This window comes from Musa acuminata, chromosome BXJ3-3, assembly GCF_036884655.1.
Source record: "Musa acuminata AAA Group cultivar baxijiao chromosome BXJ3-3, Cavendish_Baxijiao_AAA, whole genome shotgun sequence".
NCBI classification, from domain to species: domain Eukaryota; kingdom Viridiplantae; phylum Streptophyta; class Magnoliopsida; order Zingiberales; family Musaceae; genus Musa; species Musa acuminata.
In genome coordinates, this window is record NC_088351.1 from 2306178 (window position 1) to 2326084 (window position 19907).

At 42.3% G+C, this 19907-nt stretch overlaps 2 protein-coding genes across 6 annotated transcripts; both read right to left on the bottom strand.

Annotated features, from left to right (window-relative positions):
• Window positions 1-3169: 3169 nt before the first annotated feature.
• LOC135581703 (E3 ubiquitin-protein ligase makorin-like) lies at window positions 3170-10310 on the bottom strand. 5 transcript variants are annotated; one of them, XM_065141510.1, is made up of 8 exons: window positions 10074-10310; window positions 8041-8128; window positions 7148-7941; window positions 5961-6030; window positions 5406-5494; window positions 5254-5312; window positions 4999-5067; window positions 3170-3614 (listed from the first exon to the last, which is right to left on the bottom strand). In XM_065141510.1, exons 1-6 carry the CDS (start codon window positions 10082-10084, stop codon window positions 5279-5281), a joined length of 1086 nt encoding a protein of 361 aa, XP_064997582.1. In that variant the 5' UTR covers window positions 10085-10310; the 3' UTR covers window positions 3170-3614; window positions 4999-5067; window positions 5254-5278. The 5 variants fall into 5 exon arrangements, with proteins under 5 accessions (XP_064997582.1, XP_064997581.1, XP_064997583.1 ...); XM_065141509.1 differs by having other exon boundaries at window positions 3170-3619; XM_065141511.1 differs by lacking the exon at window positions 5406-5494 and having other exon boundaries at window positions 3170-3619.
• A 5668-nt stretch (window positions 10311-15978) lies between these two features.
• LOC103976987 (zinc finger protein WIP2) lies at window positions 15979-18801 on the bottom strand. The gene is made up of 3 exons (XM_009392366.3): window positions 18703-18801; window positions 17731-18376; window positions 15979-16705 (listed from the first exon to the last, which is right to left on the bottom strand). Exons 1-3 carry the CDS (start codon window positions 18708-18710, stop codon window positions 16259-16261), a joined length of 1101 nt encoding a protein of 366 aa, XP_009390641.2. The 5' UTR covers window positions 18711-18801; the 3' UTR covers window positions 15979-16258.
• Window positions 18802-19907: the final 1106 nt, after the last annotated feature.

Sequence of the window (19907 nt, forward strand, 5' to 3'; positions counted from 1 at the left end):
TCCATGGGTCCTTCATTCTGACGGAGCGGACTCATCTTGTATGGTGCCAAAGACGCAGGGAGCTTCGGGGCACATGCACCTTATCTCGGAGAAGCATTTGAAGGAGGAACTAAGGCGACTCAATTTGCGAAGGCGAAGTTGGGTACAGAAGGCCTTAGCACGGGGCAAGAGGACGCAGAGGCGGGTACTCTTGAAGAATATGCCACTGTGTTGCCATTCAAGTTGCTATGAAGGAAGCGGTGCGCAGCGGAGATTGTGCTGGTAGGGGCAGAGGCCCAGGATCCAGACAATGGTGCACAAATTACAGTGAAGTCGGTGGACTTCGGGAGCTACTAGGCGACGGACTGTCCTAGAGCAGTGCTTCATCTAGGTGTGACCCAAGAGTGGGTGGATGAAGGTCGATTGCCAAAGGAGCGAACAAAATCGAAGGTGAAAGAGACCCTGCGATGTATTGGCAGAGGCCACACATGGAGGGTTCACAATTCGAGTTTATTCCACAAGGATCAGAATGCAATGGAGATGTCACCAGGAGGCGACATGGTGCAGCGGATCGTGGTGGAACAGTTCGTGGCAATGCGATACACACGACTTAGTCCCGGGAGGGACTAGATCATATGGAGGTATGATCGGGAGCTACTGGGAGCTCCACTTCGGTGAATAACACGACGGCAAGAAGGGCTATGGATTCAAGGAGTGAAGGCCATGGTACCGCAGAGGCGGGTCTTCCGTGCGTGCATCGAATTTTGCATCGGATGAAAATCTTGGTCATCAGCATATGGGGGCTGGGTTCCACTAAGGGAAAAGTTCGAATGCAAGTACCAGTGAGTTCCATGAGAGGAACTTGATCATGCAGAGGTATGATCGAAGCAGCTGGAGAGTTGGACTGCTCCAGAGCTCACATTCGCTTAAGGGAGCCCGACAAGTCAAAGGACAAGATCGAGTAAGCGAACATTGCTACCAAGGAAGCTAAGGAGAACAGAATCGGTGCAAACCCTACAACGTGATGGCAGAGGCCATGTATGGGAGTTGCATTCTGTCTTTCCATCGACCAAATAGACTGCTTGGAGAACACAGAGGTGTTGAAGCAGGGGGTCGAAAGGGGTGAGGAAGCGACGACGAGTCCAGAGGTACTTAGCTACCCAAAATCAAGCATCAGTCAGAATGGAGGTGGACTCAGAGGAGTGCCACGGAGACATTTCTACTGATTGTGAAGAAAAGGGATTCAGAGGCGAGGCGACGGATAGTAGTGCCATGGGCATGGCAGCGCCATGGTACCGTAGAGGCGGGACTTCCGTGAAAGTCATTGATCCCTTGCTCTCACGGAGGGAGAGCGCTTGGTTGTGAAAGGGGTCGAGGAGGTGGAGCATGCAGAGGCAATCTCCAAGTACCGAGACAAGGCTGAAGGGCAGAGGCCAAGAAAATTCGTAAGACCGGTGTCAACAAGTTTCTCATCAAGATAGCCGTAAGTGAAGGACTTCGGGTCATGCAATAGTGCACGACCAAGGAACGAAGCAGGCAGTACGCGGTGTTGTACCTTTGCTACTTAGTGGAGTAGGCGGCAGGGTTGATGGAGAAGACGGTACAATCCTAGAGGCGACCTCATCTATCAGAGAATTACTCCAAGTTGGGGTGAAAACTTCCTGCATTCCAGAAGTTCAATGGCATTGAGAAGGTGAATCACAATAGCTAACTCAACGCAAGGAGTGCAAACACTTCAAGTTCTTCAGAAGTGTGAGCAAAGAGCAGGCGAAGGCCAGTAACCAGCTCGATGCATGAAGTACAACCTCGAGGAGGCGGGCGAAGTTAAGTAACCTTCGCCTTCTCAACTCTTAAGAGAATGGGCGAAACCGAGTACCCTAATTCTCTTATCTATCCAGCAGAGGAGCTCTGCACAAGTTCAAAGACCATTAGAAGATAATGGAAGACAATAGCTGTCAAATCCTCACCAACGGTGATCAGTGCTACTGAGAGTAGATTGTCCGCCTCATTTCCCAACGAAATGCCAATCGAAAGCGGAAGTGATGCGAACCTACTTGGATGTGACAACTAACTGAAAGAAGAGTCAATGAGTAGATTTTGTGGAGGAAGGACCCAAAACTTCAGAAGTTTGCGAGGCGATGCTCGTTAAAGCTCCAACAAGCATCCACCCAGTTCAAGTAGCATGTGGAAATTTTGAGAGACTGGCGCAGTAAGGATGGTCTTTTCCTTCATTTGGTGGATTCGCAGGAATCAACGAGGATCAACACAACTCAGCCAACCCCACACCAGAGTCAGAGTCATTGGCGAGTTGAAGCAGCATGGCGGATCAAAGGTTCGACTACTCAAAAACAACAGCAGAGTGCAGCTGGGAGCCAGGAGGCGCATTGCAGCTGGAGCAGAAGATTGAAGACTCAGCAAAGGCAAAGAGTTGTAGTGTTCACAAAGGCTTCGACGAGGACGTCGAAGGAATAAGTGGGGGAGAATGTCACGGACAAACTTTGAAACAGGGTGTTTGATGTAATGCTTATGTATGTCCGTGTCTTTTGGCATGTTCATGCCTTGTACAACATGTAGAGGGGCAGCCGAAGGCATAATAGTCTCATTTTAGTTGGGTTGGTGGCCTCTTTAGGCTTGTAAATAAATGTTGTGTCATGTGGACACGTGCGAGAGATCTTCGGTCTGTAATGGATCATTTTACCCTTTGTTGTGTCACTGTTCAGAGCTTGTAAAGTCTGTTTGTAATTTGCATTGTTTATGAAGTGTTTTTCGGACATGTTTGCTTGTGGATCCCGATTGAGGCGTTCTCTTTAACCCGTTCTCTCTTTTGTTGGTCCTAAGGGACAATGAGAGGCTTCGGGACGGCTGACCTTTGCGGACGGACGCGCGAGGGTGCCGCACGATTTAGGCAAAACCAGCTAAGTCCGTGTCAATTTGGCGTTGCTCGAAGCTTACATGGAGGATATCAGGAATAACTGTGGCTATGACAGCACTGGAAATGAGAGTTATGGTCAGTGGGTCTGATGCGAAGTGGATCCTACATTGAATGACATGTTAAAACCATCAATCCCCAAAGTCCTCAGCAAACAGAAGGGTATCCACATCTTTTATATCATATCATTTGCATTAAAATGCCCTGTATCCTTCAAAGATACACAGTCCGATTTGTTTCACTGCGATGTTTGGTTCATCATTGGCTGGGCATGGGAATTAAAATTGCATTGAAATTGAAATCGTAATGAACAAAATACAGAACAATGATACAATTAATGGCATTGGGAAGTCTCCTCGAGTTGGTAAAGATCATCAGAAGAATTGAGGCTGTCGCCAGGATGAGATTAAGAAAGAAAACACGCCAGTCTGAGCATGTGACCTGAACATCTGAACTTTCTTTTCTGACTAATAAGCCACGAGCATCGAATATGATTACAGAAATTAAGGACAAAATTCTAATCTGCATTGTCTGTTCAAAACTAAGTATACACAGATGTCTTATGCGTCACACACTGCCACTTTTTTTATCCAATATTTTTATGGTCTTGTACTTAAATTTCCTAACTTGTCCACACACAATCTACAGCCGATCAAAATGGTGTTCCCTATAACCTTCTTACCTTCATTCATATCCAGAGACAATTCTGCACTGAAACAAAGCGACATACATCAGCCACATAACACGTGAAAGTATCAAAACACCACAAGATAACAACAGACACCAGTCCTTATATATGAGTTGAGAGTTGAGCAGCAATTAAAGCAAGCTCCATAACCATTGAGCAAGATTTAGTAATTTGTTATCACTTAACAACATAATGACAACTCTTCTAACATTCTGTGACTGCAATCCATGAGAAACCACTAGATGCATTACATCAAGGTCTCGGTCGACAGGAAGGAGCAAGGACCATGTATCACACGACATCCAAAGAAGCATTGAACGAGTGTATATATGACCTTAACAAGCATCCCTGCCTTAGTGATCAAACCTGGGTTGCAGGCAGCTGCTAGGAAGGAATATTAGTTTCTTTGATATTCCTGATTTGACATGACCATGAGAGTAGCTATTCCAAACAATCCATTTACCTATTCCCCTCATATCCTTTCTTCTCTTTTTTGATAGTGATCAGTATTTTAAATCAAGATTATAATCGTTCAGGTCAAGTTGGAGTTGATTCAGTCTTGTTTAGATTAGGTTCCAGACTTTTCTATTTGATCTCAAAATTACACTTGTAGAGGCAGGTGGAACAAAATCCTTCTTAATATATAACTCATCAGCTGGAGAATGGAAGTCCATTTCATATTTTTCTTTCTTTTCTTTGAATAAGTTCAGCAGTAGAAAATGCTTATTCAATTCTTCTTGGCTTCTAGGCTATCACAGACACATACCACCAAAACACCCTAATGGGACTCAAAACTCTTGACCACTAAATAATGTAACAGCTAGCAACTGGAGTGGGATATAGAGGCATTGATAGTTTCATAAGAGTCCTGGCATGTCTACTGAGAGTACTAGAGCTGGACAAAAAAAAGTTGCAAAAACTAAAAGCCCTTACAAGAGAGAGTTGAAGAGAAAAATAACAGATAGCAAGTGGGAGATATGGCAACTGCAGAGCATGAGATCAGATTTGATTGGATCACGGATGAAAATATTGATGAAATGGCTAGATAAAAGGAGTCTATGATGTGGTCCACCATCTAGTTCACAGATCAAGGAATGGTCACAGGACTAAGATCCATCTCACATCTTGCATTTCCATACATGACTCGCTTTATAGTTATAATGAATTGTTGGATTGACATTTTAGCCTGCTGAAATAAGCAAATTTCATCCATATTTACAAACATTTGACTAAAATTGCATATACATAGATCGTCATACCTTATGTTTATCTTGATATGTAAATACAACCCATGGAAGTGACACTCTAAATTCAGAAAGCTATACCAGTCTAAATATAGAGAGGCATAAAAGAAAAAAAGCAACAACAAATTTATGGTGCTAGAGAAATAATGATACTTTACCTTGAAAGTATTCACTAGAATTACACATCTAGTCCAGTACAATGAGCTGACTTGGACATAATATATATCCTGCAAATAAAGGGGAAGGGCTATAAGTACGAGGGAGGCTTTCAATACAAACCAAGATGTAAAATCAACCAGTGCAACAAAGTTCTATGATTTATTATCCATCAGTACTGGAGGGAAACTCAATTGCAGTTTCATCTGAAAATGCTAGATGATGAGAAGGTATATAGCATCATGCTCCATACTTACATTTTTAGACACAAGCAATATGAACCTAGAGATACAATCCACTAAGGAAGTCAGAAAGCCTGAAAAAACAATCAAGCAAAGAATGTCAGCACTAATATGTTCATTCACAGTATATTAAATGGTAAAAAAAACTACACAATCATTGCGAAAACCTAATATCTTTAGCAATAACAGTGTTTCCATCTTCAGCATCTAGATGGCGCAGTCTCACTTCTTCTAGACGACCATCTCTATAAGCATGCTGGAAGATTGATATAGTTTGTTTCATCAGAAACTCATTCTAGGACTGTTAAAATAGAAAATCAGTCCTGGAATAAAGTAAAGAATGCATATTTTTATCAATGAACTATAAGCAAATAAATAGAAATACTAGAAACGTCAAAAGTATATAGTAAATATATATATATATACATATATATATATACATATACATATACATATACATATACATATATAACACTTTTTTATACAGACAGTACCTAGAGAATAATCTAATAAGAATTAAGTTTGATTGTTTCAGAATAACCATGAAAAGAACATCAGGTACAAAAGAGATACATGTGCATGAATGCACTTGTTTGTCTACCTGTATAAAGGGAAGATACTACCTACAATGCCAGATAATAATTAAATAGAATGGGCAGAAAATATAAGTTTCTAACAGCCAGGAAACAAGAAAAGGAACTCCAAATTAAAGTCACCCAAACCTTGTAAAAACAACTAGTCCCAAAGGGGCAAGTCCCATTTCCGAAGTCAAAATATTTACAATCTATTGACCTGCCAAACAACAAAATTTATTAACATAGAGCAAATAACCTTTGCAGAGTGACATGCTCAAATTCACCAAACAAAAATGAATGATAACGGATAACCATAATCAAAATAAATTGTAGCTCTCATGATTCATCAGCTTATTGATGCTATAAGATAGATAGTGTTACATAAGAAATTACAATACATAATAACACTTGAAACATAATTATGTAACTATGATATAACCAAAATGGAGATTCAATAGGATGTGTGCATAGCTTCATAAATATGGTCACAGAGATTAGATACACTAGTGGACCTAAGTAAAGAGGTTCCTTACCACACCCGATGGAAGAAGGAAAGATCTAGCTTTACATTTAAAAAACATCTTTCATTGAACTCCTTCCTCATATTTATATATTGATCTCAATAATTCCAATTATACAAAATAAAGGTACACTAAGCCTACATTTTATGGTTGTAAGATCCTAAATATTGCAATTGACAGCATCAGACAAGAAAGATATTCTACTTCAGACCTTAATAGCTTTAACTGCTGCATGATCCACCAGGACAAATCAGTCAGAAACAAATATGTTTATTAAAATAGTATCTAACACCCTCAGAAGCATCCTTGACATCTGGATCAGACCAGTTTGCTTCCAAACTTGAGCCCAGATACTGAGTATCATGGTCAACCATAACTAATAACAGGTCAACCATAACTGAGTATCATGGTTAACTACTTTGAAATTTTAAAGTAGTCAAACCTTGTCTTGATCTCTTACAGCACCTAGCCTGAAATGCACACTCTTTTAGTGTTTTTTTTTAAGTGAAGAAATTTAACATTGAAGAAAGCAGCATAGATTGTAAGATAACAGATTTGCATATACAGGTTGTATCGTAACTTCTCTTTGGAAGTTAGCTTCTAAAGATTCACAACTTACTAGACAAACTAGACCTTGGAAAAGAATCAACTCACATCCAAGATAAACAAATTAGACTAATTATATCTCCATATCTCATGTAGGCGACTAGGCATCACATATTTAAAAAAAAAATTGCACGGGTTGTGCAATTAAAACACAACAAAATTTGCCACATATGGGGAGAGTGTGGAGGAGATTTAAGGATAACATACTTGAGCTTGGTTTTATAGCTATCAATTATCGCTTGTTTCTCCTCCTTTGTGGAATACCATATGACACTGGGAATGACGAAGTATGATAGCTGTCGGCATATAGGGCAGGCCCTTAAGGCACTGTTGACATCCATGCCAGATGCTGGAGAATTGCTACGCCAATTCCGAATACATGAAATACAGAATGGGTGGTCACATTCTGAAAGTACCCCAAACTTTCGTTCAGCTGCTGTAGGTTTAGAGAGTACACGTTCAAGGCAAACACTACATTCTATCTCCTGGCTGCATTTCAAAGCTTCAAGATGCATGTTATTTTTGTGACACATTTTTATATGATCCTCTCTTTCATTAGATCGGAATGGGTGCAGGCAATGCTTTCCACAAATGGAACACAAATTACCATGAATATGAGGACACATTTCTCCACGAGGACATACACCACCAGCAGCAAATGAGCATATAGGCAGATCGGCAGGTCTACCATCTGGAGGACAGGGGCCACTCTCATTGTTTAATGAAGTATCTGCTTCAATTTTTTTTGTCCACGCAGATGTACAGCAAAACGTATGAAGTGGACTCATTGATGTTACATCAATGGATGTGCTTATTTTTGGATTATATTCTCTTGTCAAAGATACTACAGAAGGGCGAGTAGCTTGATGAGAATCTGATGTAACATGAGGATGAGAGTTTGATGGTGATGGGCCAGATGTTTGATGATGAGAAACTTTAACATGGTCATATCTGCACCGACTACCATAAGAGCACACTCCTTTCTGGTAAAAGGTGCATATCTGTAACGAAGAATAAGAATAAAAGAAATCACAACAATGCTATCCTAGAAAAAAAATGGTATTGAAGACGGACGAAAATTCAAATAGAAAATGTGTTACATTGTTGGGTTGATCTTGCCAATCATGGGAAAATTCACAGTACTCCCCTTTTAAGCATGCTCCATGTATAAAAAACTTGCAAAGAATTCTGGATTATGATAAATGTATAACTGATTAGTTGCTAAGTGTCTAACTATAAGAGACAAAATTCTACATATGTAGATGTAAACTTTATTGTTTTCCCTTGATAGGTGAAGTAACAGAGATATCAGAAAATTCATGAAGAATAACCAGGGCAAAAAATCTACATGCTATGCATTGAAGACATTCAAAAAATCTTCGTAGTAGTTTTTTAATCTTCCAATATCCAGAAGAACTAAACCACAAAAAGTATCCATCAACTATCACCTGGATCACCAAAGCCAGGCATCATGCCATAAATCAAACGATCAAATCGCATATCTGTAGAATCTTCAGAGATGTACATTGATACATTCATAGGCAGAATCCAAAATCCCAAACTTGAAGATAGGTCACAGATAACGAGGGAGAATAAAAGAGAGGAGGGTGTCTGATCTCATCAATCAATCACTCAACACTATATGTATAAGGTCATCCTATATTCTCTTATAGATTTTGGAAAACCAGAAATCCAAAAGAAACCTCCTTCTGTAGTTAGGTGTGTTTTTAAGAAATATAAGAATGAAGCCAATAACGCACTATTAAGACACTTTGCTTCAAGCGACATTAAATACTAAACCTGGCTAGGAACGCAAGCATGGTAATATAACAAAACTATCTAAATCAAACTTCAGCTAGGGGTTCTGGCCCAAAAAAAAACCCTTCAGCTAGGGGAGGATGCACATACACACAAATTCTTCCTCAAATTAGTCTCCAACAATCACCAGTTTGTAAATATGGAGCATCTCACTTAACAGCATGTGAATGCTTGGATCCAAATGCTAAACACTTGCATAGAATCAACATATTACAAGCACAAAAGATCTCGAGAAGCAGCATCAGATCTTTTCATCAGAATGCTACCACCATGTCCATTTAGAATAAAGGTTGTTGATTTTATGCCTATCATAGCCTCAGGAATTCAATAATATTCCAGTTAAATAGATATATACTAGCCTTTATCTTTCTATCCGTAGGAAGTTATCAATTCGTCAAGCAAACATTCTATAATATGAACTAAAAATGTCCCTGGCAAGTTCCAAGCCTATGTTCTCTACTTTAAGGCTGTTAGCAACCATTATAAGTTGTGGCAATGTAAGTATGACATTGATTCTGCTTCCACTGCTGGAAAGGATAACGCTGGCTTTTTAGCTAGCTCATATGTGGACAAAAGGCGTTAACAGGAAAAGGTCTAACTTATATGGTAATGGATCTTGGTAAGGCAATCAAGGTTAGACATCGAGAAAACCTAGAAGCTCCTCTAGTATCTTGTCAAGACATTAAACCATCAAATTAGATTTCCTGCAAGTTTTTGTTGCCCCACTCTACCCCACTCCTCCTTGCAGTTAAAGTGGTGGATGGTTCTGCCTTGAAATCTTACAATCTTATGGTTCAATCTTCTACTACTACGGAAACAATATGCAAGCCACATCCCTCAACAGCGTCTTCCCTCTTTCATGAAGAAAGCAGTGGATGGTTCTGCCTTGAAATCTTACAATCTTGTGGTTCAATCTTCCACTACTAAGACAACAATATGCAAGCCATATCCCTCAACAGCATCTTCCTTCTTTCATGAAGGAAGAAATCAAATTTGATTAATTTCGCGAAAAAGCAAACTGGCAAGGATGGATTTTGGCAATAATATGAACAAGAACCCGCGGACACATGAACATAAATGCAAATGCTGAGTTCTGACGGGACCACCAAGGGATCAGATTCCATCGACGATATCAGAAAACACAAAATTATGTTCATATGAACCAGAAAACATCAGGCAGCAGATGACACACGTAGATACACAAGAATCCCACTAAAACAAAGCCAAGCAGATCAAAATTCGCAAGAAAGAAGAGCAGCAACGATGGCGATCGACCGAAGAAAACGTAACAAGAAGGGACAATAGGCAGGGATACCTCTTAGACATCGTTGACAGCGAGAGAGAGAGAGGATGAGAATGAAGACGAGATGAAGACCGAAGAGTGAAATGGTGGGGAGGCGAGAGAGAAATTAGGCGAATTAATTAGCTCCTATTTTGATCGGTTGGTTCTTAGGGTATGGTGCGGCCCGCCCTCGCCTCACCCACCGAGCACGAGGAGCCGGCGCGAAGCAGTCTCTGGCGTTCCCTTCGTCCACGGAAATGGCAGCAATGTAATTAGGACGAGGAATGGGTGTGGATGGCCTGAGGACGTGGTCGGTTTGAATTGTCGGAACGCTGCATCGAACGGTGGACATGTCTGGGATACAACGAACGACGGTGATCTCGTGGCGCGGCCCAACCGGTGGACAGCCCATGAATGTCCACTGAAGAAATCAAATCATTTTAAGAAATTTTTATTTCATTATCATATATTGGTGTGAAATTACGTTGCTGTCGATAATTATTTTGTATATTTCACATTTTAAATCCACTTAAAAATTCAGATATTGCTTGATCCAGATCCAGCGGTGGTGATCTAATTCTGGCAGTGAATGTTAAAAGACACGTAATGCACGCATCGCAACGCAGTTCATTTGCATGGATTACGTATTCGTAGTGTCTCCGCATCCAAATCTTTCGTCCATTCCCTACGGAGTTACCCCAAATGACTGCCACTCTCTTTTCCCCTCATATAGTTTAATTACACAGCGCACTTTACACTTGTTTCCACTGAGGCAAGAGTTCTGCAGAGTACACTGAGGAGTCTTAGTTTGTGTTGTCTTGAATCAGATAGTTCCTTGCTGAACATAGGAGACACTGAAAGGACTGAGAAATCTTAAAGTATAACTACGAAAGAACGAGACCGTCTCACGATTCTGCGTTGCTTCTGTAAGTTTCGGGATCACCCTCTGAATCAAGGCCTGTTTCTTTTGCAGAAAGTTAGCTCCAGTCCTTGATCTGGATTCTTCTGCTACAGGAACAGCATCATGTAAGTTAATAACCAGTTGACAAGAAGAGGCATTTGCATGAGGATAATGGATTAGTTTGGACATCTATGCAATGGCCCAACCTTGTTTTGCATTAAATTACTCTTCTGCTTGTATGTTCTTGAATGCGAAGTTGGATCATCCATAAATTGTATGTTCTTAAATTACTCACGGCTTCTGGTTGTCGAAAATCTTCTAAGAGTCTAGACTCATCTTCTCCTTCCCAAACTAATTCGATGACATTTAGTGCAAATTTGAAGTACAACACATCGTCAGATTGTGTGCTCTTAAATGTGAGGTTATATCAACTGGAAAGTGGTCTAGTTCTCTCCGGTCTACTCCCAGGAAAAGAAGAGCATATGTCGTTTGATTGGATTCTTAGAGGTCCAGTGAAGCATTAGGAGCTACCTATAGCTCCGGGCATCCAATGGACGACGAGAGCTTCTCTATAACGTATCATGCAACTCTTCATTTTATGGAGGAACTATATATCCTTATGGAAGTAGGACAAAGGTGCTATCACTGAAAGCGGAGAAGAAAGCAAAAGTCTCTTATTAAATAAAGGGAAGAGCACTAGATCTTGTCTGCTTTATTGGGAAGGGGAGATCTTTCCTCGCATTTACACCAAGCTCGAATGCGTCATGGCCCCAAGAAAGTGAAAGAACACCCTCCTGCTAACATGGCCAAGAAAAGAAGGGCTTTCCTCTGTTTTGATTGATCTTGTAGGTGGTGCGTTTAAAGATCTCCCACTTCTGGACTCGACGCGATGCTGTAATCTTTCGGATATATTTTTACTCTCTCATAAACTTTTGTTTTCCCGAAAGCTATAGTTTGTCGAAGGCCTTTCTTGATCCTCTCATGACGCGCGCGGCCATGGATGAATGAAGGGGCAGCAAAAATAATTCCTTCGAACTCGGCAGTAGTCTATAAAGTCTGACAGAGTACGGACGCCACCATCTCATTGTCTTTGTGGCCGCAAATCTACTCTTCATCATCTCTTCTACCCCTTTGGATCCAACGTAAGATTTACCTACACCAAGTGTTCGAGCAGAGACACAGATTCTCACCCGGTCTAACTTGGTTCTACGTTGACTTGGTTTGATCTGACGATACAACGATCTCGACCGTCGGATCTGTAATGTGGTCCGTCCGACATAATCGTGACCACACAGTTAGAGAACACGTGGAATCAGACGACTGCGATGGATCGATCGATTGAACTCGTGGTCGTCTTGCCAGGAGAATAGTTCTGTTCCGGTGCCACAAAAAACCAATCAGTCATTAGGTGGGTGGTACTGTTGGAGCAGTGATCCAGTTCTCTCTCTCTCTCTCTCTCTCTCTCTCTCTGCACTTGGAGATTGTAGGACAGTGTTGGTGGGGCCTGGCCCACACTTGTATCTGTAAAATGAAAATACCTCGAAGAAAAAGATGAACAAAATGAAAGAACCAAATGAGGCAAAAGAAGGCAAGAATAATCAAGAGACAGATGCATTGGGTCAACTTTAGGTTAGAAGGGTCAGTGAATTTTATCAAAAAGAAAAAGAAAAGAAGAAAGCAAAAAGGAACAATGGATATTGAGAGAGATGGAAAAGGAAAGGAAAAAGTGATGGTGCATCTCATACTTAGTGGAAAGAGCTTTTTGGGATGATTGGTTCATCCATGTAAACACTATAGAGTACAATGTGTGGACTTATAACTAGTAGCTGAGGGTTGTGCATGCAGCAATGGTAACAACTGGTCCTACCTCTCTGGGATCTTAAAGCTGTGTTACAAATCTTCACTTTTAGCAAGTCGACAGCAGTGTTCATGTAACATAGTGGATTTGCTTTTGTGGATCATCACATCTTTCTCCCAGAAAAGAAGGGGGAAAAGTTTGGGTCTCTTCCTCCTTCGTATCATGTTCATTTTATCTCTGCAAGTAAGACCCATGAGGTAAATCTTGACAGTGTTTGGAGCTGTGTCTACAGCATCATGCTTTCCTTGATGCTCCACGACATTGTGGCTGGGAAACCTTGTTGTCTTTTTCTCCAGAAAGAAAGCATGGCGGAAATGCTCTTTTTGTCATCTTTGAGCCATCATCCTTCGTCGCTCATCACGTGCTCTCTCTTTGATCTCTCTTCTTCTCGACGTACCGCCTTTTATCCGACGGGGAGAGGCTCGGTTGCATACACCTTACAGATTCTGCACAAGCCAGCCGGCGAAGCTCGCAATCGACAGTGGAGAAGGATCGGTTGGAACAGGAGATAGTGTAACGATGCACTCCTAAAGTGGATTTCTCTGCTTGCCATTTCCTTTTCTACCTCTTTTTGGATTTAGGTAACGTCGGGGGCGTCTATGTAAGTAATGCCCAATCTAAGTCGCAGCTCTCATGTTGCATGAGCTACTTTTCTGTAGGTACAAGAAAAATACAAACATGCATGCATGTATTCCCTCGTCTCGTCCTGAACAAGGCTCCTAGTTTGACTACTATTGCTAAGTGGAACGATGAGAGACTTGTAAGTTGCAGCAATCGACCATCTACGGAAGACAACCTAGTTTAATCAGCGAGTTGTTGGTCCGAGGAAATCGACAGCATGCCTCGCCCACGTCCCTCGCCAGCCTCGTAACTCCGCTCGAGGGGGACAACGCTGTCTCTCCGTTGGAAAGTGAACAGCGAAAGCAATAAATATATTCTCGCTGACGGGGTCCAGTGTCTCCTTTTCCCTTGCAAGGTGAAGAACAGCGGTAGGCTTGCGCTGTCATGAACTACGTATGAACATGACAAGGAGGATTTGCAGAGGAGAATTAGGTACGCAAAGGAAGGCTAGCTCTTGGGATCTTAACGTCACAACTACTAGTCAGGGCAAGTCCATAAATTCTCATGACTCATGTGGCGGCCAACTCTCCATGTCCCAATCCATCTTGTCAACTGTTCGCAGCAGCCTGACCTCTCATTGTTGGACTTGAGTCATGTTCTTCAAGAACAATAAGTTGATAAGAAATGCCCCCTCTTGAGTGCATGTCTGAGCTTTCTCATTGGAAAGGCTACCTACCTACCCCTTTTACATCAAGTTAATCGATTCGATGCAAATAGGGCACTCGTTTCAAGTGGACGTCCACGAGTAGCAATCCTACTCTGAAGAATTTGTGCAAGTGACATAAATGGAGTTATGAGATGGAAGAAAGGTGAGGTTGGAAACGTCTAGTGAGTTGCTGCCATTTGTAACCATAGCTCCCAGGTCTAATAAATGGCGTGCCGAGAAAGGTCAGACGATAGTGGCCAAACTTCTACTGGTACATGAATGAGTAGTGTTATGATTGATTAGTTTGTAATAGTCAAGTTCAGTAATTTGGATCGTGACATGTCATATATTTCGTCTTAGCTTTCACCTAAGACATGAAGCCAAAGCAGAGGACATCGAGATTGGTATTTGAGACGTGAAGAATCCAATGTCATGAGTTGGTGTACATGTGATACATAATATCAAAGGCCAAATGCATATATTCATGCAGATAGATTGCTCAGATGAACGTAAACAAAGATGCACGATAAGCTTTTGGATCGGGTAATGGATCTAGAACCGTACATGATTCGATAATGTCATCGGATGTAGAACGAGGATGCAGATCCGGAATTAATTTCGGATTGGCGTTGGAATACCTACGGAGATCCATCAGCCAACAAGCCTGGATGTGTGTCATGCTCGGACTCTCCCGATGGAAGACAAACAAAGTGCAGAGAATAGAGAATATGTGACAGAGCATTGAAAAGGACAACTGGGCAAGGCGTAAGGATCAAGTTTGGGGAAGGTCAGGGAAGTGTGGAGCCTCTCTCACGTTGGGGAGGGGCTACTCCCAGACACAACCTGATCACTCTCCCTCTTCCGTCTACTACAGTACAGGCAGACATACTGATGATGGACTGATTGTGGTCTGATGTGACCCTTCGGCACGCCTGCTGTTGACTGCTCTCCTTCTCTCCCTCTCCCTCTGCTCATCATAAATTCGCAGCAAGAGTAACCCGTTCTCCCGTTTTACCGCTTGTGGCATACGATATGTAGCTGTATCGTTCTCTCTCGAGGATGATGACAATCATTCTCATAGATGCATGTAGAGGAGCAGGAGAGCATGATTTGCTTACAGGGTTTTGAATGTCTATCTGACGGGCACTCGTATGCTTTGGAAGGCATAGCGGACCATACAACATGACGAAGAACAAGTTGGGCGGTGGTGTGATGGATTCATGAAACCCTTCGAAAGACAGGTGAAGAATCTCCCGTTTGAGACGCTTACATTTGGAATTATCTGGTCTCTTTGCCTTTACAGGCGGCGCATATGCAACGCAACGACAGGAAGGAAGACAGCCTTCTTTTGTGGAAGAGAAATCCAGAGAAAATAGTTAGTTTTAATTACTAGTACATGAACTTGAAGCCTGGGAGTTGAAAGGAGTGTTAGTAAGGTCTGGTCTCCTCCCTCTTTGGTACAGTAGATCAGAATAATAACTCTATAAGAAGAGTAGAAAAAAGTATTTCCCGGACACTCATTATCTCGAATATTGACATGGCATGAGGATCTAATAAAACGACAAGCATCCTCATCCTCATGATATATATATATATATATATGGTATGTCTGTCGTGTGTAATTGTAAGTGATTCATTGAAGAAGGAAGAAGTGACATTCACATATTAATTGCATGAGCAGTAAGTAAACGGCATTTACTACCGTTGTGCTGCGACTTTGTTGCTCTCTTTCCCTAGAACCCAAAGGAGAAGAGAACCAATAATATAGCAGTTATTACAAAGATGATTCTAGGGACAAATAAGTAGAATATACTATGAATGAGAGGAACACACAGCTTCCGGACATGAACACATTGCTTTCTTCTCTGTAAGCAGTTAGCTTTGGGGTAAGAGGAGAACCAGGAAAAGACAGTAAACTGAATCAGGAGAAGATATAATAAAGCAACACGGATGGAGATACATGTTTCCCAGAACAAGGAACACAAAGAGGCAGCTCATCGGTGCCTCAGAACATAGCAACCTATGACTTGATCACTTCATTACAAAGGAGAAGCTCCTTTACAGGACCTTAGCCCACATGGAGCTTCTATCTTGGCATGGCACGGACATGACCATAACCAAGAGATAGAAAGAAGAAACATTATGAACCGGATAGTGAAGGCCGGGGGATCAGCTAAAGGTCTGGCCATATATCACCTTTGCTCGTGTGGTTGATGGCAGTCTTGTTCGATCTCTGATGATGGATCATCTTCCTCCTCCAGGCAGTTGATGCCATACGCAGCGTGCCCACGCCCAAAGGCTTTGATGTGATCCTTCAGCGATCTCTTGTGCTTGAAGTCGGAGCCGCAGATGCAGTACCACAGTTTGCCACAGTTCTTCTCGTGGGTTCTCCAATCTCCCTTCACCGCAAAGGCCTTACCGCACTTGCGGCACATGAAGGGCTTGATTCCATGCTTCCTTTTATAGTGAGTTTGGAGGGTCCTGAAGTCCTTCAGTGGCTTTGATCTTGGATGGTCTATGTTGTTCCTGCAGCCGGGAGCACAGCAATAGCAGGGTAGCCTTAGCATTGCCGTCGGTTGGATGCCTCTGAGAGACTCTGGCCCCTTCCTATACTGTGATCCATGCCCCCACATATGCATCTATCGTACAACACAACGGAAGACACACTGAAGTCATGATATCAAAACCATCAGAGATCATCAAGATCTTTTGAGAAAGGTATGTCACATAATGTTCTCCTCCAAAAGAAAACAAGGATAGGAAAAAACGGTGCACTTATTTCAGTTGCCATTGATTCTCTTTTGTATTTGAATTACTGGTTCGGGTATTATATCTAGCTAGCATATCAAGAACTAATTGCACAAGAATTTGAAGACCTTAAAGGAAGGAGAGAAAAAGGGTTTCTAGCTAGCAGTCAATGAAGCTATATCATGTGAAGTACACATGTCTGACGGATGAGAAACAGCCCTTAATATATCAAGGAAGAATTATTCTTCCGGACATCAGCGGTCTGCACAAGATTTATACTGATATAAGATTGCGTCGCTCTTTTTCATCTGCGGCTGAATCTGAAACCTTGCCGGTTGGTCAGAAACAAAACTTGAGAAGGGCTCGCAAAAAATTTCAGAAAGATTTACTGCATGAAAACCCCCCCAGAGAGAGAGAGAGAGAGAGAGAGAGAGAGAGAGAGAGTAGCAGATCGCCTCTCAGTACTGTTTTGGGAAAAGCAGCTCATTTCTATGGCTTTATATGAACTCCAATTCCTGAGTCAGTGGACCGAGAGCTGAAGATCATGATTAGCCTTGAACTATATGAGCCATCCTGAGAACTGAAAACCTTTCATTCATTTTTTTTTTTTTTTGAGAGAGAGAGAGAGAGAGAATTCACAACTACCAGTGCTTCACACATCAACAGCTCCAAAAGGAAAAAAGAAAAAGAAGTATGAGGAGCGTAACCTATGTCAAGTTAAATCACATAAAAGGAGGGGTAAAAATCGGCGTCCGTCTCGGCGACCTGCAGTAAAATATGGAGCCAAGTGCTACATAGCTCCCACAAACCTTTAGGATACAGAAAAGAACCCTTGTGGAACATAGATCCCATCATAAAGACCTGACATGAGAAGCAAATTGAAACAAGTGCAAGAAATAGAGGAAGAAACGGATACCTGCATGTTGTTGTATCGATTAAAAGTCTTGTAGCAGACAGGGCAAGAGAACTGGGTAGGTCCAATAAGGATTTGAGAAGGAGTAGGAATCCAGTACTGGCCTTTGTTGAGCCTTCCTATGGGATTGGAAGGGTAGCCTATAGGAACCACATCATCACCACCTTCGGTTTCCTTCTCCGCACTATGATCTTCCGAGGTTGAGGGGAGTCTTGATATCAGATCGACTGCACCGGGGCTTGGGAGGCCTATGTGGAGGGCCACAGTCACCGCGTCGACTTCATCGTCGGCTTCATCCTCGATACGTGCGGCTTTGTTCTTGGCCCCTTCGGCGGAGGCACTGCACGAGGTGTCCTCCTCCTCTTCCTCCTCCTCCTCCTCCTCCTCCTCCTCTCGGTGCCTTGTGGGGCTGAGGCTGAGGAGAGGGAGCGCCTCCCTAAGAGGAGGGGATGGAGGATGCCTTGGGAGGAAGGAGCTGGTGTAGCTGTGCGTGATGAAGCTGTAGGACTGAGTGGCAACTGGTGGCGGAGGTGGGGTGGAGGTGAAAGGGTAGTGGTTGTAGAATCCTCTGGAGAAATTAGTGTAGGGATCTGCCATGACAGGAGATGGACGGAAAGAGAGCAGCCCGATGGATATCTGTAAGGGTTGCCTGTTATAGAGAGAAGGGGCAGAGAGAAAGAGAGACGCTTCAGTAACCAGAATAAATAAACGTTCAGGACTACAGAGAAGACTAAATAATTCATTAGAGAGAGAGAGAGAGAGAGAGATCTAGAGAGAGACAGGGAGAGGAAATGCCTGACTGACTACAACATGGAGGAGGGGAAAGTTAGACGAGAAAGAAAAAGCAAAAGAAGGAAAAAAGATGGATCGAAGAGAGTCGTGCTAGAAAATATAGGGGACTTGCAACAAGTATACATGTATGGACTAAATAATATAACACTAACAATAATAATACCACATACAAACATGCCATACCACACCATCAACAGGAAGAAAGAAAGATAACAATTGTCGACGAGATTGGGAGCCCAATCTGTGGCTTGGGTTGGATGCTGTCTACAACTTGCTTTCCTCTTCTGGGCGTTGCCGGTGTTAATTTAAGTGGGAGTCGGAAGGAGTTCCCCCGTGTGTTTGCTTGCTTCCACACGGGCATTTGCGTCGGCGATCGAGCCACACGGTCGGCTCGGCTCTGTACCAGCCTACCAATCCACCCCTCATCCCGAAGCCAACCTCGCTTTTATCTCGGTGCGCTCCATAAAATACTATGCATCCCCACACGCACTCCTACCGCTTTCCCCCCACCTCGTTGTTCGTATCGCTTCCATGCAGCAGGTTTACGTTGCACCTTCCGCACTTGGTCTAGACCACGACGACACCGATCGGCTTAGCATGGCACCGATTGTTTGTGACTTAGCTCTTGACTTAGCATGGAAGACTCGCACACACTTGAGAAACATCATCCTACCTAAACCAATCTCATATTCTTGTATATTGGTAACTTAACTTACGCCATGTTCTTTTCAATCTTGCATGTACACATGTTCTCGTTTTAACAAAGGGTTGCAATGTTTCTACTTGTCCGGCTCAGCATCGGTAAAGCACCTTCCTGTTCGATCTTTGTGTCAGCCACGTTGCATTACGAATTATCCAATGATGGCAACTACTGCGTTGATTTGAGGTCACCCAAATGAATATGAGATCGACTGTGTTTTGCTTGAACTTGATAAGATTACAGAGTTTCTAAAAGCACAAGCTCGGATCAGACACGAGCTCAAGTCGTCAATCGATTTGTATCCGATATCCTATCAAACAAAGCCAGGATTGAGTGCACCAGATTCATGCATGTTTCATTAAATTCATAGTGTCAATGGAGATTCATTGATATACGCTGGTTATTGAAACGAAGCTTTTCTTCGGAAAAATTATTAGGTGCGATCCAATTATTTAGCAAGCTTACAATCTCATATCTGAAACGCGGTTTGGTATCTACTAGCAGTCGACAGATGTTGATACGAGTTACGTACTGTGACAATTTCCTATTAAAGGATTCCATTTTCTTAGATTGGGTCTAATTATTTCTTGTCTATCAATTGTTTTGCATGCATCCAGTCTCCTATTATTAGATTCCAATTTCATAGATTGGATCTACAAGGGATGGGAATTCAAACCGCTAAAGATGT